Source organism: Notolepis coatsorum (assembly GCF_963971535.1).
Source record: "Notolepis coatsorum genome assembly, chromosome: 3".
In the NCBI taxonomy this organism is placed as follows: Eukaryota; Metazoa; Chordata; class Actinopteri; order Aulopiformes; family Paralepididae; genus Notolepis; species Notolepis coatsorum.
Genome location: NC_140167.1, coordinates 99,347,974 through 99,370,651, shown reverse-complemented (window position 1 = coordinate 99,370,651; position 22,678 = coordinate 99,347,974). Strand labels below are relative to the sequence as shown.

General features: G+C 46.1%; 1 protein-coding gene across 1 annotated transcript in view; it reads right to left on the bottom strand.

The window, feature by feature from the left end:
• LOC311225929 (immunoglobulin superfamily member 3-like) overlaps positions 1 to 22,678 on the bottom strand; it is a gene marked incomplete at its 3' end in the record, with an annotated part of 113,092 nt that overhangs the window by 68,958 nt on the left and 21,456 nt on the right. The window contains exons 4-5 of the mRNA XM_084311320.1: positions 13,212 to 13,343; positions 9,308 to 9,501 (exon numbers count right to left, since the gene is read on the bottom strand). Coding sequence (XP_084167446.1) covers positions 9,308 to 9,501; positions 13,212 to 13,343 — 326 coding nt within the window. The remainder of the gene's footprint in view (positions 1 to 9,307; positions 9,502 to 13,211; positions 13,344 to 22,678) is intronic.

Genomic DNA, 22,678 nt, shown 5'->3' with positions numbered 1-22,678 from the left:
TAGTTTAGTTTACTGCAGACCTGACAGTGAGGGTCATGTAGTTTAGTTTACTGCAGACCTGACAGTGAGGGTCATGTAGTTTAGTTTACTGCAGACCTGACAGTGGGGGTCATGTAGTTTAGTTTACTGCAGACCTGACAGTGGGGGTCATGTAGTTTAGTTTACTGCAGACCTGACAGTGATGGTCATGTAGTTTAGTTTACTGCAGACCTGACAGTGAGGGTCATGTAGTTTAGTTTACTGCAGACCTGACAGTGAGGGTCATGTAGTTTAGTTTACTGCAGACCTGACAGTGAGGGTCATGTAGTTTAGTTTACTGCAGACCTGACAGTGAGGATCATGTAGTTTAGTTTACTGCAGACCTGACAGTGGGGGTCATGTAGTTTAGTTTACTGCAGACCTGACAGTGGGGGTCATGTAGTTTAGTTTACTGCAGACCTGACAGTGGGGGTCATGTAGTTTAGTTTACTGCAGACCTGACAGTGGGGGTCATGTAGTTTAGTTTACTGCAGACCTGACAGTGGGGGTCATGTAGTTTAGTTTACTGCAGACCTGACAGTGAGGGTCATGTAGTTTAGTTTACTGCAGACCTGACAGTGAGGGTCATGTAGTTTAGTTTACTGCAGACCTGACAGTGAGGGTCATGTAGTTTAGTTTACTGCAGACCTGACAGTGAGGGTCATGTAGTTTAGTTTACTGCAGACCTGACAGTGAGGGTCATGTAGTTTAGTTTACTGCAGACCTGACAGTGGGGGTCATGTAGTTTAGTTTACTGCAGACCTGACAGTGGGGGTCATGTAGTTTAGTTTACTGCAGACCTGACAGTGATGGTCATGTAGTTTAGTTTACTGCAGACCTGACAGTGAGGGTCATGTAGTTTAGTTTACTGCAGACCTGACAGTGAGGGTCATGTAGTTTAGTTTACTGCAGACCTGACAGTGAGGGTCATGTAGTTTAGTTTACTGCAGACCTGACAGTGGGGGTCATGTAGTTTAGTTTACTGCAGACCTGACAGTGGGGGTCATGTAGTTTAGTTTACTGCAGACCTGACAGTGGGGGTCATGTAGTTTAGTTTACTGCAGACCTGACAGTGATGGTCATGTAGTTTAGTTTACTGCAGGCCTGACAGTGAGGGTCATGTAGTTTAGTTTACTGCAGACCTGACAGTGAGGGTCATGTAGTTTAGTTTACTGCAGACCTGACAGTGAGGGTCATGTAGTTTAGTTTACTGCAGACCTGACAGTGAGGGTCATGTAGTTTAGTTTACTGCAGACCTGACAGTGAGGGTCATGTAGTTTAGTTTACTGCAGACCTGACAGTGAGGGTCATGTAGTTTAGTTTACTGCAGACCTGACAGTGATGGTCATGACGTTTAGTTTACTGCAGACCTGACAGTGAGGGTCATGTAGTTTAGTTTACTGCAGACTTGACAGTGAGGGTCATGTAGTTTAGTTTACTGCAGACCTGACAGTGAGGGTCATGTAGTTTAGTTTACTGCAGACCTGACAGTGATGGTCATGTAGTTTAGTTTACTGCAGACCTGACAGTGGGGGTCATGTAGTTTAGTTTACTGCAGACCTGACAGTGATGGTCATGGCGTTTAGTTTACTGCAGACCTGACAGTGAGGGTCATGTAGTTTAGTTTACTGCAGACTTGACAGTGAGGGTCATGTAGTTTAGTTTACTGCAGACCTGACAGTGAGGGTCATGTAGTTTAGTTTACTGCAGACCTGACAGTGATGGTCATGTAGTTTAGTTTACTGCAGACCTGACAGTGATGGTCATGTAGTTTAGTTTACTGCAGGCCTGACAGTGAGGGTCATGTAGTTTAGTTTACTGCAGGCCTGACAGTGAGGGTCATGTAGTTTAGTTTACTGCAGACCTGACAGTGAGGGTCATGTAGTTTAGTTTACTGCAGACCTGACAGTGAGGGTCATGTAGTTTAGTTTACTGCAGACCTGACAGTGAGGGTCATGTAGTTTAGTTTACTGCAGACCTGACAGTGAGGGTCATGTAGTTTAGTTTACTGCAGACCTGACAGTGAGGGTCATGTAGTTTAGTTTACTGCAGACTTGACAGTGAGGGTCATGTAGTTTAGTTTACTGCAGACCTGACAGTGAGAGTCATGTAGTTTAGTTTACTGCAGACCTGACAGTGAGGGTCATGTAGTTTAGTTTACTGCAGACCTGACAGTGAGGGTCATGTAGTTTAGTTTACTGCAGACCTGACAGTGAGGGTCATGTAGTTTAGTTTACTGCAGGCCTGACAGTGAGGGTCATGTAGTTTAGTTTACTGCAGACCTGACAGTGAGGGTCATGTAGTTTAGTTTACTGCAGACCTGACAGTGAGAGTCATGTAGTTTAGTTTACTGCAGACCTGACAGTGAGGGTCATGTAGTTTAGTTTACTGCAGACCTGACAGTGATGGTCATGTAGTTTAGTTTACTGCAGACCTGACAGTGATGGTCATGTAGTTTAGTTTACTGCAGGCCTGACAGTGAGGGTCATGTAGTTTAGTTTACTGCAGGCCTGACAGTGAGGGTCATGTAGTTTAGTTTACTGCAGACCTGACAGTGAGGGTCATGTAGTTTAGTTTACTGCAGGCCTGACAGTGAGGGTCATGTAGTTTAGTTTACTGCAGACCTGACAGTGAGGGTCATGTAGTTTAGTTTACTGCAGACCTGACAGTGAGGGTCATGTAGTTTAGTTTACTGCAGACCTGACAGTGAGGGTCATGTAGTTTAGTTTACTGCAGACCTGACAGTGAGGGTCATGTAGTTTAGTTTACTGCAGACCTGACAGTGAGGGTCATGTAGTTTAGTTTACTGCAGACCTGACAGTGAGGGTCATGTAGTTTAGTTTACTGCAGACCTGACAGTGATGGTCATGTAGTTTAGTTTACTGCAGACTTGACAGTGAGGGTCATGTAGTTTAGTTTACTGCAGACCTGACAGTGAGGGTCATGTAGTTTAGTTTACTGCAGACCTGACAGTGAGGGTCATGTAGTTTAGTTTACTGCAGACCTGACAGTGAGGGTCATGTAGTTTAGTTTACTGCAGACCTGACAGTGAGAGTCATGTAGTTTAGTTTACTGCAGACCTGACAGTGATGGTCATGTAGTTTAGTTTACTGCAGACCTGACAGTGAGGGTCATGTAGTTTAGTTTACTGCAGACCTGACAGTGAGGGTCATGTAGTTTAGTTTACTGCAGACCTGACAGTGAGAGTCATGTAGTTTAGTTTACTGCAGACCTGACAGTGAGGGTCATGTAGTTTAGTTTACTGCAGACCTGACAGTGAGGGTCATGTAGTTTAGTTTACTGCAGACCTGACAGTGAGGGTCATGTAGTTTAGTTTACTGCAGGCCTGACAGTGAGGGTCATGTAGTTTAGTTTACTGCAGACCTGACAGTGAGGGTCATGTAGTTTAGTTTACTGCAGACCTGACAGTGAGAGTCATGTAGTTTAGTTTACTGCAGACCTGACAGTGAGGGTCATGTAGTTTAGTTTACTGCAGACCTGACAGTGAGGGTCATGTAGTTTAGTTTACTGCAGGCCTGACAGTGAGGATCATGTAGTTTAATTTAGTCTACTGCAGGCCTGACAGTGAGGATCATGTAGTTTAATTTAGTCTACTGCAGGCCTGACAGTGAGGATCATGTAGATTGTGTGCGTATTCCACATAATTGTATGTAGTTATATATCGTATTTGCTTTCGCGTCCCGCTCTGAGCCTTATGAGATACCCCTTATCTCCTATGATACCTACTGTATCTCCCACGAAACAACTACATGCACCCCACCTGTATGGGGCCCCGCCCCCATGGTGGCACCGCCCATATAACCGTGACTCTGGTCACCAAAACACCCTTCCTCTATTTTCATCCCAGCGTAATGGCTGCGTGCACCATACGTTAACTAGCAGGATGAAAAGATTAAGGAAGGTTCATAATGTTGAGGGCTTACCGGAGGATTGTTTTTCCCTGGATTCTCCGGAGCTTGTTTCGACGACGCATGAGACCTGTGCTGGTGGTTCCTCGGCTGACGGCGACGGACCGAGGGGCAGCGTACAAGGTTTGACTAACGGGTCGGCTTGTACAAAGGTGAGGTCTGTGTCAGTAGGCATCGATGTCGGTGTTGGTCGTGCTGTGGAGTATGTTTCGGCACCAGGGCCGGGGCGGCTTGGCGATCGTTCCACTGTAGTGGGCGATGTCCTGGCGATCCTGGAACATGCTGTTGATCTGCTTTTTCTGCTGACACTGATGTTGACGCTGGAATGTCTAATAATCCCCGCCGCGGGATTCCGCTTTTCCCTCCTCTTGCCAGCTTCATTAATGAAGGTCAGTCGGTGGTGGATGTGGGGGGGTTCGCTGAGCTCTATTTATCTTTTTTATGGGTGAAGGGGCTGACAACGGGGTGCAGGCCGGGGGTACAAGCCAGGTAGCTTCTTTTCTGTGCCCAGGCGGGGATGAACGACGTTCCGCCCGGCCGATGCTTGATAGCATATCGGCTCGGCGGGTGGCAGTATGGACGAATGAGTGGTATACTGCTGCAGGATGGCATTTAGCGGCGGCCAGTGTTATGGCTCAGCTGGCTACTTTCCTATCCAAGATGGCGTCGGGTTGTAGGTCTTTGGGTCCAACCGACATTGTAAACATGATTCATGTTTGTGGTGTTATAGAGATCTTGACTCAGTCGCAAGCTATAACTGCGGGGAGGATTCGGATGCTATCGACTTTGGTTGTTAGGCATGTTTGGTTGGAGCAGTCTCCTCTTGGGGAAGAGGATAGGTTTTCTCTCCTCACGACTCCTTTTTCCACAGATAGTCTTTTTGGGCGTTCTGTGGAGGCGCAGGCGGTTATTGATCTGGGTCCTACACCGCCTCACGCTGTGCAGCCAGAGGTGGGAGCACGGCCTCGTCAACGACTGTGGCGAGATCCTCGACAGACGGCCATGTTTCCCCCGCCAGTGTTGCCCTGGTTGGAGAGTCAACAGGGTATCACGAGGCCGACAGCCTTGGCGGCCGAGGGATCGGCCATTTTGGGTGATTTCGGGTTTGGTAAACCAACCCGTCGTCATTTTGCCGCGAGCAGCCCGCTCCCCGTTCAATCCGCTCTCTGTTACCCTCAGAAGCGGGGCTCTGAGCGTTCTCCTTTGGCTGCGGGCCGCGAACCTTCATTGAAGCGTATGCGGCCCCATTCTTCGCTTCTCATGGGGGCAGGGGCTGACACCCAGTTGATGGCTGAGCCTGGGTCTGTCCGTGAGAATGTTCCGTCGTCGCGTGGTTCCTACACCGCAGGTTGTGGGTGGGTGGAACCTGGTGTTACAGCTGCCACTAGCTCCAGTGGTCAGCAGGGGGACTCTGTGCCTCTTCTGTTGAATGCTCAGCAGGGGTTACCCCGGCTTCGCCCTCGCCAGGCGGGGTATCGCGCTGTTGCCTCCCACTCCCGTCAAACCGGCAGTGGTCTGCAAAGGAGAGGCGAGCGTGATTTGAGTGGTAGCAATATCACTGCAGGGCTTCGGCGTGTAGGAGCCCATGGGGTCCTCATGCCTTGCGTGTCTAGCTGCGGAACAACTCCTCAGCATGCGCTGGAGGGGTGTTCAGGGGGCGAGTGTGTGTCCACAAGTTTGATGACAGCTCCTCCCGTATCAAACCGGCCCTTTCTGACCAGGCCAACTATCTACTGTTCCTTGCGGCCCAGCGTCAGTTGACGGCGGGGGCGCTGTGGGATTATATTCGCATATGGCAACGGGAATGCCCTGTGAGTCAGTGGATGCAGAGAACGTTAGAGGCGGGGCTGGTTTTGCAGTTCACACAGCCCCATCCTCCGTTCTCAGGTTTGGTGCCGACCCTATTATTAGGGTCAGACGCAGTGACAGCCCTGGCCGACGAGATCCAATCTCTGTTGGCGAAGCAGGCCGTCGTTGTGGTCCCGAGCGAGGACGCAATGTCAGGCGTCTACTCCCGTTATTTTCTGGTGCCCAAGAAAACAGGGGGGGTCAGACCTATACTGGATCTGTCCGCGTTCAATCGGTTGATTGTAGCGAGACCGTTCAGGATGTTGACCGTCCGACTCCTTCTGCTTGCTGTCAGGAGGGGGGACTGGTTCACCTCCATAGACCTGAAGGATGCGTATTTTCACATTCCTATTTTCCCTCCTCACAGGAAGTTCCTACGGTTCCTGTTTCAGGGCGTAGCGTACGAGTACCACAGAATGCCGTTCGGTTATTCTCTGGCTCCCCGCACATTCACCAAGTGCGTGGCGGCTGCTCTGGGGCCTTTACGTCGTCGGGGGATACGAGTCCTATTCTATCTCGACGACATTTTACTCCTCAGCCGTTCAGAGGAGGTTGCCAGGTCTCATACTCGGCTAGTGGTGGAATTCCTCACCAGCCTGGGTTTTGCTGTGAATTGGAAGAAGAGTACACCTCTTCCCAGTCAACAGGTGGAGTACTTGGGCTTGACATTGAGGTCGAGACCCATGCTTGCGACCCTCTCGGAGCGGCGTCGGGAGGATCTCCGTCGCGCGCTCGAGGGTCTCCGTCTGGGAGGGACGGTTACGGCGCTGCAGGTGATGCGTCTGCTGGGCCTTATGTCAGCTGCTCACACGGTGGTTCCTCTTGGCCTCCTCTTTATGAGGAGGATACAGAGGTGGTTTCTCTCTTTGAGAATAGATCCGGTGAGGGGCAAAGGGAAATGGTTGAAGGTTCCTTTTTCGATATGGGGAGATCTCGCACATTGGAAGAGGCTGGGTATCCTCTCCATTGGGGTCCCCATGGGCAGCAGGGGCTCACACGTCACGGTCTTCACCGACGCCTCTCTCACAGGTTGGGGAGGGATGTGTCGGACCCATGCAGTGGGGGGCAGCTGGACAGGTCATGCTGGCCCGGCTACCCTGCATATCAATGTGTTGGAGTTGAAGGCGGTTCTTCTGGTCCTCAAACGGCTCCACCGCCTGGTGGTAGGCAGGCACGTTTTGGTCAGGACAGACAATGTGACGGCGGCGGCGTATATCAACAGGCAGGGTGGGACTCGTTCCGCCCGCCTGCTCCGGGCGGCGCGCAAACTGTTGCTATGGGCATCCCGCAGGCTGCGCAGTCTGAGGGCGCTCCACGTTCCTGGTACGGAGAATGTGGAGGCGGATATAATGTCTCTGGGCGGTCTTCGTCGCGACGAGTGGGAACTCCGCCCCGACATAGTCAGACAGATCTGGGATCGGTTCGGGGAGGCCTCGGTGGATCTGTTTGCGTGCCGACGTTCTCACAAGTGCCCCTTGTGGTTCTCGCTCAGTCGAGCAGATCATCCCCCCTTGGGGGTGGATGCCTTCTCGACCTTTCCGTGGCCGCCCGGTCTTCTGTACGCCTTCCCTCCGGTACAGCTGTTGAGTCAGCTGTTGGAGCGGATACGGAGGGAGCGCAGGACGGTGATCCTGGTCGCGCCGGACCGGGGCACGTCAGTGTGGTTCCCGGTCTTAATCCAGCTTCTGGTCGCTCCTCCTTGGGTCATTCCGTGGTCAGCGACGGCCCTCTCACAGCACAACGGAGTGTTTTTCCGGCCTCCGGTGTTGGGTCAACGCCTGGTGGTGTGGCTGGTGGGAGGGTGAGTCTGGAGAGGATGGATCCCTCGGTGGTTGATACCATCCGGTGTGCGCATGCTCCCTCCACTGTCGCGGTTTACGCGGGCAGGTGGCGTGCGTTCCAAGAGTGGTGTAAGGGGGGGGGCTGGGACCCAGTCTCCTGCCCCCTGGATGCTGTTCTGAGTTATCTCCAGTCTCTTCTTGGTAGGCTGTCGGCTTCGACGGTGAGGGTATATGCGGCAGCTATATCCTCCTATCATGAGGGTTTTGAGGGGACTGTTTTGTTCAGCCACCCTCTTGTGAAGCGTTTCCTGCTTGGCGCTTGACGCGTTAAGCCGTGCAACGCTCCTTGGCTCCGACTTGGGATCTTCAGTTGGTCCTCGGTCGGTTGTCCTTGGCCCCGTTTGAGCCTCTCGAGCAGGCGCCTTTGGGACAGCTGTCCTTCAAGACCGCGTTCCTACTGGCTGTCACTTCCGCTAAACGCGTAGGTGAGCTCTGTGCTCTCTCGGTACGTCCAGAGTGCCTGTCTTTTCGGACCGATTGCGGTGCCACTCTGCGACCTAATCCTGCTTTCGTGCCTAAGAATATCCGGAGTTCCTTCCGCTCCCGGGATATTGTGGTTCAGGCTTTTCGTCCTCCTCCTCACACTAGTGAGTTGGATGCGGGCCTTCACCTGTCATGTCCAGTCCGTGCTTTGGGGATTTACCTCAGCCGTACTCAGGATTTCAGGGTTACCGACCAGCTTTTTGTCTGTTACGGTGGGGCTCGTGTTGGTAAGGCACTGTCGAAGCAGCGCCTGTCCCATTGGTTGTGCGAGGGTATTACCCTCTGCTACACGTTGGCTGGGCAGGATCCCCCTGGGGGCATCAGGGCGCACTCCACTCGTGGGGTGGCTGCCTCTGCCGCTCTCCTGGGTGGGGCCTCGGTGGAGGACATCTGTGCTGCAGCTTCATGGTCCTCCCCGGGCCCCTTTGTAAGGTTTTACCTCATGGACATGACCGGGGGTTCTGTCTCCCAGGCGGTTCTGGGGTCTGTGGCCTTTCCTGCTTCCCGTCCTTTGGTCGGGTAGCAGGAGTGTATGGGTATGGGCCACAGTGTGTTGAGTCACACGTGGTTCCGCCTGTACGGTGTGTTCAAGGGGTTCTAGTTCCCTCTTGTTCGCATTCAGGTGGAGTTGACTGCGCCCCCCCTTCATTAGGAAGGATGGGGTGACAGGGCTCCCCGCACCCCTTGATGTGGGCTTACGGGTCCTCAGGGGGTACATTTGTCGGGTCTCGCGTCCGCTGTTCCCCATATCTCATAAGGCTCAGAGCGGGACGCGAAAGCAAATACGATATATAACGAAAGGTTATGTAGATAACCTAGTTATATTAGTATTGGCTGAGCGTCCCGCTCTGCGCGGCCTTGAGTTCCCTCTTGAGGGATCTTTTCCTGGGACGGGATTTGGCGAGGAAGGGTGTTTTGGTGACCAGAGTCACGGTTATATGGGCGGTGCCACCATGGGGGCGGGGCCCCATACAGGTGGGGTGCATGTAGTTGTTTCGTGGGAGATACAGTAGGTATCATAGGAGATAAGGGGTATCTCATAAGGCTCAGAGCGGGACGCTCAGCCAATACTAATATAACTAGGTTATCTACATAACCTTTCGTTGTGTCTACACAGTCGTTATTACAAATGATAAAAAAAATCGTACATAATGTACTTTCAAATGTAGTTGAAATTCAAGGCCTTACCTGAGGCCAGGCTCTACAGACGTACTGTCCGTCGTCCTGTGTTCTGACCGGGCTCAGTGTGAGCCGCTGGTCTTTGGGTCCGGTCCGGGTCACCCTCAGCTCTCCCCCACTCTCTCTGCCGCTGTACTCCGACCCCACAGACAGAACCCCCACTGGGCCGATGCGGGCCAGCTCCATGCCATCCCGAAGCCAGGCTGAGTAGACCAGTGATAAAGAGGAGTTGAGAAGAAGAAGAGTTGAGAAGGATGACGTAGTGGCAGGGTAGTCGTGTGGGTATACTGTGATCATAACATCCTTCTTACTTCAATGGTTATTAGGCTGATGGATCTTTTTTCATATTTGTCACAAATGTTATGATTCATCTAGGATGGGCAAATGTCAAGTCAATGCCAAGCAGATGATCCAATCCCTTTGCATGTGGCTACAAGCATTACATTTGGCATGAAGTTTCTCTTGGGTTTACTTTGCTTGTATGGATACGTTACTCACTTGATAATGAAACATGGCTGCCAAATAAAACAATTGCTGCCAGCAACAATACCCAAATACAATTTCTGTCATAGAATTTATGATATATATTTTAGCAATTTTAGTGTTGAATTATATGTTTTTCACCATGGAAAAGTCAAACATGCAAGAATAAAACCCTGCTATATTCTCATCTCATTCCCAGAAATGGAAAGCATTATCAATTTCCTAAATCTATACATAAGTAAAGCATGTTGTACTGTAAGTCTGGCATGTTGTACTGTAAGTCTGGCATGTTGTACTGTAAGTAAAGCATGTTGTACTGTAAGTAAAGCATGTTGTACTGTAAGTCTGGCATGTTGTACTGTAAGTCTGGTATGTTGTAGTGTAAGTAAAGCATGTTGTACTTACATTTTCAGCTCTGACTCTCAGGAATAATAATAATAATAATAATAATAATAATAATAATAATAATAATAATAATAATAATAATAATAATAATAATAATAATAATAATAATAATAATAATAATAATAATAATAATAATAATAATAATAATAATAATAATAATAATAATAATAATAATAATAATAATAATAATAATAATAATAATAATAATAATAATAATAATAATAATAATAATACACTTTATATAGCACCTTTCATACAATGACTGCAGTTCAAAGTGCTTTACATAATAAAGACATAATTGTCAGAACTTCAGTCAGTTTTTAATATGTTCTTTTCTGATATTAACTCTCCTGTCATGTCAGACCTGGACACTCTCTCCTGCACACTGTTTGCCACATGGACTGATATACTGGTATTGACCGCTTCATTACTAATTAAACAGTTTCTGCCTGCCACATCTGAACTATCACTGTGTCGTTGCTGTTGGGTTCTTGTCTGCCACACTGTGGGCTGTTACAATAATAAAACAAGCAGCAAGAGCAATGCATAGCACAAATAAAAATAGCAGCATGATACAAAAGAATCGACATCATATCGGTGTTTCAATAGGCTTCTTGAATGATTGCAATCTCGTTACAAAATCATGAACAATAAAATACACAATGTTGGGGCCTGTGCTGTTCTGAAATTCCTGTTCCCTAGAACAGCAATAAGGACCTTTCTGCGCCCTCTTTATAAAACTTGGTCTGTAAAATCTTTCACACTTCTTCACACTTCCCCGCTCACGGTTCCGGACTTCCCGCCTGTCTGTGGGAATCCGTAATTGACCACAGACACCCAGCCAGGCACGTGCACACATAGAGCCCAAGGGGTGCTTGAGCACCTGCCTTTTTGAGCCTCATAAAAAAAGTGCCTTTTTTGAAAAATAATATATATATATATTTTTTTACCGTTACGCATAGACTGCCCTTCCAACTGAAAAATGTCAGGATAGAATCAAAATATTAGGTAAAGAGAGAGAGATGCCCCATATTCCATTGCAGTTTGCACGGCCTCCTCAGCGTGCCTCTCCGCGGACCTATATATTTCATGCATAGCGTGGTGGTGATGATGATGATGATAGAAACCGCTGTGGCGCATACAGTTGAATGCTGGTATTACACTCACTGAGGGACACGAAGAAGTCAAGTCCGATGGGATTTGGGAATCTCAAATACAAATCGGGATTGGAATAAAAAATGCACTTATATTAAACAATACAGAATATACAGCACTTCTTGGAGTCTGTAGGGTAAGCACTTATTCCCTCCCCCCTGAACATTTATGGAGATGTACGGGCCTTTTAAGTCAGTGATAAAAGTGTCTTTCAAGGATAAGTGAGCTCCTGCACTCATTATTATAGTTCAATATTCAATATTTGATCACCAAAACCCCCCAAAAAGCATAAAAAGGGGGCCCCCCGCCCGAAAAGGGCCCTTAAAAATCGGGCTTGTGGTGTTATCCAATTTGGATTACTTTAATAGGGGCTTTACAACTGCTGTTTTAAAGGCATCTGGGAAACCGCCAGTTCTAAGGGATGTGTTTATAATGTCTCGGGTTGTAGAGTTACAGACAGTTTTGCAAAGTTCACTTTCTCATAGTTGCATTGCATCTACTGAATTTTGAAGTTTCACCTTCACTTGACTAGAGGATGGTTCTATTATAGGTAGTGAGTGCATCTTTGTAGACATCCCAGTCGATAGTGTTTTTTATATTTCTCTTTTCTCTCAGATGTGTGGCATTTTCTTTTGACCTTTTTAACATTATTATTATTTCTAAGCCATGTGGATGTTCTGCTTGTAAACTTTTTTTTGGTTTTCAGTGGGGAGTCTAATACTGATGACAGCTGCATCATTTAAAGTCTCTACCATTTCATTCAGAGAGACTGTTTGCCTCATATAGTGTAATAAACTCATACCTTTTCCTCAGCTTTGTCATCTTGGTATCTCTTGGACTAAGAATTTATTTGTGTTTTTTGTTGAGTTGGTTTCTACATCAAAACGTATACAATGATGGTCAGAGAGCAGTAGATCTGTTATTGACATATTGACGTTAAGTCCAGTTGTTATCACTAGATATAATGTATTTCCATGTGTGTGGGTTGGATCTGTTATGTGTTGAGTTAGATTGAAACTGTCTAGGAGTTCAATAGTTCTTGGGTCAGCTTTTTTATTGACATGGATATTTAGGTCTCCGTTTAGAACTACTTTGTCATATCTGGTGACACATAGTGATAATAGTTCAGAGAAATCCTGTATAAATATAGGCGAGGTGCTTGGGTGGCCGATATATAATGACAATTAAATTAGTATTGATTCAGTTTTGAGCTTGATAGCAATTTATTCAATTGATGTAAATTCACCTAGCTCAGTGATTTTAAACAATAGGTTAGACGAGAAGATAGCTGCAACTCCACCTTCTCTTCTGGTTTTTCTAGATATTTGATGAAAGCTAAGATTAGGCGGGCACGCTTCTATCATTTTTGCAGTTGCAGTGTCCTCGTTCATTTATCTTGATTCAGTCAGATGTCTCCTATATCTGAACTGGTGAAAAAGCTTAACCTCAGTTAATCTAAATAGAAATCTCATTTCATGCCTGAAAATACTAGACCACAGGCCCAATGTGCATCAAGTCCTTGACATGATCACATGAGATCAAATAAAAATGTCATGGCATGGTTGCAGGGGTCCTTGAGGGGGTTCCGGGGTGTCCCTATAAATGAATATTATTATATATATTATATTATTATGAATATTTCACTATTGTGTAATTGACTAGAAGTGAGCCCAATGAGAGAATGTAATTCTATTCTGACCACAGGTTTCCCCTCTCTCCCTGTCACCTGCCCACCTACAGTATTGACAGAATAACTAAACCTTGTCATACAACATCCTATCAAATAAGGTTTCCACAGGGTCCTGATATGTATTGTATCAATTTGGAAGGTCCTTGATACGAAAAAGCTTGAGAACCACCTAGCACATACCTAAAGAGTACAAGCGCCCAGCCTGGTTCTGAGTGTCAACGCTGCAGTCTACAGACAGAACCTGTCCTTCCTGAAGAGCCGTCTGCTGCACTGAGATCCTCACCACGAGAGAACCCTTGTCAGACGCCACTTCTATGGAAGGATGAGAAACAACCGCAGACACAGAGGGCATAAGCGCAACAATCTGGTGAGTCACACATCCTGTCATCTGTGAGTGTCATCCTGTGACTGTAGACCACAAAGAAACAAAGTGGAACGTAATGTGTCAACTAAAATGACTGATGCCTGATCTGGCTTAAAATATGTAAATAAAGTACTAATCGACGACAGGAAAAATGGTACATAATGTACGTTATGTTAAAGTATATTTACATATTGTATTGAAAATGTAACGTGTATGTATTACAAATAAGTACATATATTACATATCGTTCTAACAAAAAGAAATTGGAAAACATCCCTTCTGGAAATCTAACCCTAACCCTAACCATAACTTTATGTCTTAACACATTCGGTGCCAAACCCAAGATAAGTCGTGTTAACTCGCCATGCGTTGGACGCCAGACCCGAGATATCTCGGGTTTTGGTCGTTTTTTCTTTTATTCCATATTTTTATTCATTATTCATCCACTGACATCGGTGTTGCCATAGGAAAGGATTTTGAGCCAAAGTGCAATACCGGCCGCATCCAGATGGAAGTGTTGCCCACCCTTTTAAACCTTATATCTAACCCTGTGTTACACTCAAATGTCTCCGGGCACTATATTTAGATGGAGCCGAGTAAATCGCTTCATCCGACCACTTCGAAACGCATCTGGCACACTCTATCCATAAATTGTGCCAAATTATGTCCGGGACCAGATGGACACCAATACTGGAAATCTCAATCAGACAATTGGAATATTCTTTTTGGAATACCCCAGACCAAAGGTAAGGACTATCTGACATCAATGTTTCACCAACAATGTTTTCATATCGATCCAGCTGATCAGCTTCTGTAGTGTTCAACACGAATGCTGTTACTGGCCATCAAAGCATAAAAAACTACCCCCCCCCCCCTTTCATGCATTCATGATGAAACATAATACCTATTATATACATTTGATTTGGAAATAGTAGCGTGTCCAGGCAAGTAACGCCAACGCTTATAGTAGAATACACGTAGCGCCTTATAACTCAGCGTTTCAGGAATTATCCCGGATCACTCCTAAACTATACTTATATTCACCACAGGATAACGCGCGAACGTATGCATGAAAGCATGTTCGACGGAAGAAAGTCACTGTCAAATGACTATAGTATTGTCTCCATAGCTATAATATAGAATATAGATATAGCTCTCCAAACAGTGACGCACAGTGAGAATATGTTATGGAAACGTGGCACGTTAGGCACAAGGACCAGACTAATCCCTGGCACTGAATGTGTTAACCATAACCATTAAGTAAATGTTAAAACAAATTTTAATCCTAACTTTATGTCTTAACCGTAACTGTTAAGTGAATGTTAACTAACCTTAATCCTAACTTTATGTCTTAACCATAACTGCTAAGTGAATATTAAAACTAATCTTAACGCTAACTATAATCATAGTTAGATAGTGGTGAGAGCACTCGACTGCGACTGCAATGATGGTTGATTCCACTCCTGGTTGGTGTTTTGTTTTGGACTTTTGCTGATACAATACGTAAATATATTATTTGTGATGTTAACATAACGTATGTACCTTTTTTCCTGTGGTCAATTAGGACTTTATTTACATTTTATGATGAAATCGTGTTGAAAATTAACGACTCGTATTACCAGGGCTGCAGCCATATACTGGTACATTGTGACTGTGACTGTGAATGTGAAGTCAGTTCTACTAGTCACTGGTAGCAGGGCTGGAATCAATTCATTTTCATTTAATAAATGTTCCTTGCTGATGATAGACCACCGGTTCTCATTTACTTGGATAACACAACCTTTTTGCATCAAACATTTTTCAATATTTGAAAGAAATTCAACTTCCTGAAGTCATTGAATTGTAAATGAATTGATCCCAACCTTGACTGGCAGGTAACTACTAATGACCACATGTTCAACCAGTTCAAACGGCTCCAGTGGCGAATCCTTATGGAAGCCAACGGAAGCCAGGCCTCCCTATTAAAATATGAATTAATATCAAATATGAAATATGAAAAAAAAAAAAATATATATATATATATATATATATAATTTTTTTTTAATATAGTTTACATTCTTTTTCATCTGTGCATCTGTGTTATAATTAAATTTTTTAAATGTCTCCCTCTTCTCCTTCTCACTCCCTCTAACACACTGTCAGACTCACTGTGCTCACTGCAGCTATAGAGGAGAGGAGGCAGGGGGTAGGTCTCTTTCTCCAGCCTCAACCATGTGATTCATGTATCTAGAGTCCAAAACCGATCCTAGCCAATCAGATTCGAGCTGACTGCCACACCCTAAAAGTTTAAAACGGGGCTGTGAGAATAATCATGAGTGTGGATTCCCCTCTGCACACCTCCCCTCTGCACTCTGAACATTGTATTAAACCGTGACTGCTCCCACGGGCCGAATATTGCCGAGATTAAATCCACGGGTACCTCTCGGCGTGCCGAAGCTTTTCCTAAATCACTTCCATCATCGAAAACGAGGGGAAAAGGTCGGCTTGCGACCCTGAAAATGTTGCATGATTTTAAAAACGCTGTATTAAGTGAGCCTATTATGGGATCCACGCGAGCTTTCTATCGTGGAAACAACTGGGCGTCCCGCAACCTTTACTCATTCACATGTAGCCCCGAAAATGCTTAGAAAAGGAAAGCCGCAAGCCTGGAATAACTCGCCGAAACGGAAAAGTGTCCCACGGGCGTGCCGTGATTCCGATCCGCGTGAAGATATTCACGGCCATAGAGGAGACCGTGGGACACCTTTTTGCAACCGAATATGTGTCTCGAATTTGCTCCCACGCGGCAAGCAAAATCGTGCAAGGAAAAATCTGACCAAAAATGAACCAATGCTCCAGCAGTATTATAATTAGTAAACTGTCTGGGGCTTTTCTTGCCCCCCTTAACTGATTTTCAAGGGCATTTGGTCAATTTTCGAGGGCATTTTGCCCCAAGCCCCCGTTAATTTCTAACCCTGCTGTACGATCAACTGAAGGAAGATGGAGGCCAGATAGACACAGCCCTTCCGCCCTGAGGGAATGCCAGCAAAGGAGTCTTCATGGACACACACACACGCGCAATATTTGGTTGGCCAATATGGGTGTTTCAATGGCTGATATTGGACCATTAACACTTTGGATGCCCAACCCGAGTTTTCTCGGGTTTACCCCCCGCGGGTTGAATGCCCATAACAAGAATATTCGTTTTTTTTTTATTAGCGATCTGAATTCATATTTCATCAACCGAGTCTACCGTTGGAAAATCAGCCACCCCAGGCGCTCAGATGTGAAAAAAGCGCCCCCTATCGTCTCCCAGATGGTAATTCACCCTTTTGGATTGGACTCAGTGAAAATGAATGAGAAAAAAAGACCCGGACTCCACATTTTACTTCTCACTCATAAACCGGACCAAAAATGAACCAATGCTCCAGCAGTATTAATGACCCTGATGTAAACAAGACAAACGTCTTTCTCTGGTCTGCATCCCCTTATACAATTGTGTGTATTGAGCCGTACTGTATTGTACCCATTCTGCAATCTGTTAAATAAATAAAAAGAAAGTTTGACTGGCCGCCGAGCCATACTGTAGTGTACATGGTGACTGCTTGACTTAAATAAAAAAAATACAAATTTTTTTTTGGCTTCCCCTGTTATTTTACCCACGCGACGCCACTGAACAGCTCAGAAACGCTCTGGCTGGTGGACTTGGGCATGTTGCTACAAAAAATAAAACACTTAGTTTTGTGCTCTGCATGTCACCTGACAAATCATCATCCACATAATATTAGTATATGGAATGTCAAGCTGTTTTTTAACAAGTTTTAGTTTTCTCTGAGATGTTTCCATTTGTTGTTTTATTGATATTTGTTGTTTTATTGATATTTGATTTGTTCTATATGTTTGTATATTTTTTATTGTTCTATGTTTGTTTGTATGTCTGATTTTGATTTGTTTATTGTTCTATATTTGTTTGTATATTTTATTGGTGTTTGTTAAAGTTAGAGGTTCTATGTAGGATTGTTAGTAACTGTCTAACTGCATATATAACTGTTTCCACTAGAGGGCGCTCTAGGCGGAGCCACTCATGATACCACTAGGTGAGATGTCTCCTCCCCCTCTACCTCTTTCTCTACCAGCCTCTCAGTGAGAGGAGAACTCATGTGTTGCTGCTCATACCATGTGAATGAATAAACCACGCCAAAGGCTAAAGATAGAAACCATGCCTCTAACCCACATTATTGTCGCCCCATAGCCAGATTCTGTCAACAGGTTATGGGCCCAGATCACGCCGGGGTGAAATAATAAGGATAGCAAGCTTAGCTAAAGTATAGGCTAGGTTAGCACCGGGAGCACCGCGTGGCTAGACGCTAGGTCAACAAGAGCTAAAGCTACGCCTACCATCAACCAAGAGGATGGCGACCAAGGGAAGGAGCAAATGGCCCTCATTCAATGGAAAGGCAGAGGACTACAAGCTCTGGGAAGAGCACATGTTATGCTGCATGCACGGTGCGGGACTGAAGGCGACGATCTTGACAGCCCCCACGGGACCACTGACGGCGGAAGAGCAAGCCCTGGACGACCAGCGTAACGCAGACGCGTACTGTGAGTTAGCGCCACTGCTTGACGACACAAGCTTGGGGCTGATATTCCGCAACACTAAAGACAAAGGCCGAGAAAGCCTGGGGGTGTTGAGAGAGCATTACATCGGACGAGGAAGACCCCGAGTCATGGCCCTCTACATAACACTAACAGGACTGAGGAAGGGGCACACCGAGACGGTGACCGAATACGTCATCAGAGCTGAGCAGTCCATGACAGCATTGAAGAGTGCAGGAGAAGCACCAAGCGATGGGCTAATGATGGCGATGGTGATGAGAGGACTACCGGAGCTGTACAAACCGTTCACACTCCTGATAACACACGGTTCAGCGAACATGACGCTGGGACAGTTCAAGGCCAAGTTAAGAAATTTCGAGGCCTCAGAAGATACCCACCCAGCCACCACGGAGGCGGGAGAGAGGGTGCTGAAGGCCCGAGCGACGCCAAGGGAGAGGACCAGGACCACGGCGGAGCTGGCGTGTTGGCGATGCATAGAGAAAGGCCATCGGAGAGGCGACTGCACAAAGACTGTCTGGTGTAGCTTCTGCAAATCCACGGGGCACACAGACAAGAGCGTGCATGAAGAAACACGACCAGAGCGCGCAATACGCGCATGGACAAGATGACGGCCATGGACGAGACGGCGGCTATGGACAAGATGGCGGCTGTGGACAAGATGGCGGCGACGGTCGACATGAGACGGATCAAGATGACGCCCGGAGAATAACGGGACAAGAAGACTTTGCTTTTCGGGGCGCGGACAGCGTGCATCGCCAGGCCGGCGCAGCGGCAGTGGGCCCAGAGGAAGGGACTGATCGTGGACACAGGTGCGTCGTCCCATGTCATCAACGACAGGAGTCGGTTCAAGAACTTTGACAACACTTTCCACCCGGAGAGGCACAGCATGGAGCTGGCAGACGGGAAGCGCATCTACGGGTTGGCGCAAGAGAGAGGAGACGCACAGGTATGCCTCACGGACAGTGGGGGGCGCCGGCGTACAGTGGCGTTAAAGACCGCTCTCTACGTACCATCGTTCCCACAAGGACTATTCTCTGTAATAGCTGCTACTGCAAGCGGTGCCAAAGGTATTCTTCGATAAAGGTAAACATTTTCTTGTAGAGCCTGACGGTACATGGTTTGACATAAAGATGTACCAGAGAATGTATTATCTGCAAACAGAGTAAAATGACAACGACAAGTGTAATGATGATAATGATATGTGTAGCGTGACGGTCAGTCACGATATTCAGACATGGCACGAGATTATGGGTCATTGTAATTACGAGGATTTACTGAAACTGCAAGCAGTGACAGAAGGCATGCACATTGAAGGTGAAAAGCGTAGACCTGACAAAAAATGTGTTGTGTGCAAAACGGGGAAGTTTACTCAATCAAGAAACAGAAATCCCACAGAAAAAGTAAAGGTACCACTTGCGCTAGTTAACACGGATCTAGCCAGTCCAGTAAGCAACGAGTCCATAGGAGGCTTTAGATATGTACAGTCTTTTACAGATGTGTGCACAGGAGCAGTGATTGTTTACTTTCTCAAAGCAAAGAGTGACACACTCCAGGCCACGGAGAAATTCCTGGCAGACGTAGCCCCTTATGGTAACGTAGGATGCTTGAGGTCCGACAACGGAACCGAGTTCACAAACAGAGAGTTCCAATCACTGTTGAGAAGGTACACGATAAGACACGAGACGTCATGTCCATATCCCCCACACCAGAACGGAGTGGCAGAGAGGAAATGGCGCACCCTTTTCGAAATGGCTAGGTGTAAGCTAGTAGACAGTAACTTACCTTAGAGCCTAGGGTGACGTCAAGTGCCCCAAGCAGTGGGAGGTATCCCTCAAGGGAACACAAACCCCCAAAGTATCTGACAGACTATGCCCGGAAAGGGAGTGATGAGGATGACAGTACACTTACCACCGTTGATTACTGCTACAGGGTAGTCAGTGGGGTACCCCCGACCTTTAAAGAGGCCATAGTGTCCCCCGAATCAAGTAAATGAGGAGAGCAAGGGATGAGGAGATGAGGTCCCTAGAGGACAACCACACCTTTACTCTAACCAAGTTACCAGAGGGCAGACAGACAGTGGGAGGGAAATGGGTGTATTCAGCCAAGTTACCAGAGGGCAGACAGACAGTGGGAGGGAAATGGGTGTATTCAATCCAGGAGGGTATTGAAGGCCACGACAAATACAAAGTATGGTTTGTAGCTAATTGCTTAAATGCTGAAGGAGGCTACTCCATGTTTAAATACTGAAGGAGGGTGGCTACACTGCTTAAATGCAGGAGGAGGATACTCCAGGTTTAAATACGGGAGGAGTAGAATCCAGGGCCCTCATTCATCAACGTGTTCTACGCACAGATCTGTGCTTACCCTGTGCGTACGATCATTTCTAAGCAAAGAGTGGGATTCATCAATTTCGATTTGAACTTGACTTCGTGCTTACATCTACGCACAGTTCAGCCCTGGCGTACCTAGCGCCCAGTGGTAGAATATATTATTACAACAAGGAAATGAGCTTCTGTGCATAATAACACTGGCACGTTCTGTACGAACCGTAGTTCATTATAGTTCATTGTAAAATAGCAACAGTAGTGTAATTGTGGTCAAAACCCTATAAATAGCATTTGGAATAATAGATCTTTCTCTCAGAATGAATGCAGCATGGTTTATATAGCGTTATCGGAATATACGGGGTGTAGGCTACTGACTGACTGCGCTCCGCGTAGCTTGATTGATTGATTGATTGAAAAGTTTATTAACAGATTGCAGAATGGGTACAGTACAGTACAGCTCAGTACATACAATTGTTAATTGGGGATGCAGACCAACTTTCGTCTTGTTTACATCAGGGTCCCCCATTTTCAATTCATCATAAATCATAAAGCTCAACTCGTTATTATTCTGCGCAGACCGCAGAAACACGGGAACGTTTTGATTATATTTAAAAGGCTTTACGTTAAACGAAACAAGTGGAACTTCGAAGCTGTAAGCAGAATACAAGTCATATGAATATAGTGTTCTTCCCCCTTTTTACTGTATAAGAAAGAATAGAAAACGCATTGCAATGACACTATAGTGGACAGACTATGTATATGATGGGATTCAAGTTCGCGTTTTTGTTGCTCATAGGCATGCTGTCAGAGTATGATATCTTAATCAAACATTCTAGAACATTTGTCGTCACAGATCATGTCCTAATAGAACATAGGCTATGGCATGGATCGTGATATTGTGTGGACTGTTATTATTACTGTACACCGGTACCACCCATTGTGACAACAGCCTTGTGAGTCCCGCACACAAACATGATGGAATTCAAGTTCATGTATTGAAAGGCAGGCTATCATACATGCAGTGAGATTCATTGTTCTTGTATATGCTCTCGTATTATATTGTTTATATAGGCTACCCAATACTGACATCAAAATAGATTGTAGTATGCCTCTAGAAATCATATGCAGCAGGTAGAAAATTGACAGGAGATCCATCGCGATTTGGAATAAAATTGAGGAGAACTTTAATCCCTGCCCCTGGGTATTAATCAAACAACACGGGAAAAGGCAGTCATATTCCAGCGCGGTCTTTATTAGCCGACAACAAAATAGATGCATCTAAAAATCATATAGCCAATCGAACACAACTAATAAAGGCATTCATATTACAGCACGGTTATAATGACACACAACCAACGCCAAACAGTGGTCAACGAACGGTCTTTATTAGTATTTTGAGCTGTCCAGGCAGAATTGCAGCAATGGTCTTAGGGAGCCGTTGATATCTGACATCACCGTTTACGAGTCCGCCTTTTATTTATCCCACAATACGCGATAGTGTCTTCTTGGTTCGACAGCAGTGAACAATCTTCGTGGAGTTTCTCAGGGTTCCGCTCGGGTCCGTCCATTATTTCACATCCCATGGGGGGTGTTTCCTCATTTTCATGACCATATATGGATAATCATGCACGAGCATTGACGGTAGAACAAAGTGGTATTCATCAACACGGAGGACCATAGAGCCTGCGTACGCACGTGTGATGAATGCCGACTTCCCTGTGCGTACGCTAGTTCTACATTCCGTGCTTACGTGTGGAAGTAGGTCAAGTTCTACGTCCACGTTGATGAATGAGGGCCCAGGTTTAAATACCTGAGTGGATTCCATGTTTAAATACTGAAATGGATCCTATGTTTAATTCCATGTTTAAATACAGTGGTGGATGCCTTACCATGTTCTAAATGATTTAATTATGTGGAAAAGATCCTGAAATGTTTTGACTGATGTACAGCAGACGAACAGCTGTGTTTCAGAAAGGGCAGCGAGGGTTTAGGGCTTAAAGCCCAGAGTGATATTATCAACCTGTGAAGCCGAGTGTATGTTTCTAGCTATGACAATGCAGAAATGTGTTTATCTAGAACAACTGCTCGAAGTGATGAAACACCTATGTATATATGAAGACTGTTGTTTATGAGGGCAACCAGGGAACCATTGTGATTGCTAGGAACCCAGTGTGCCGACATAGATGTAATCTTGTCGATATAAAATATCATCTCATCAGATCTGTCATCAGAGAAGGAAGAATGACACTGATTTATTGTCCAACGGACGACATGGTAGCAGACACTATGAGGAAACCTGTTCCAAATTGAAATTGAAGAGTATTGCAGAGGTCATGTTTAACGTGTAAATATTGACTGCC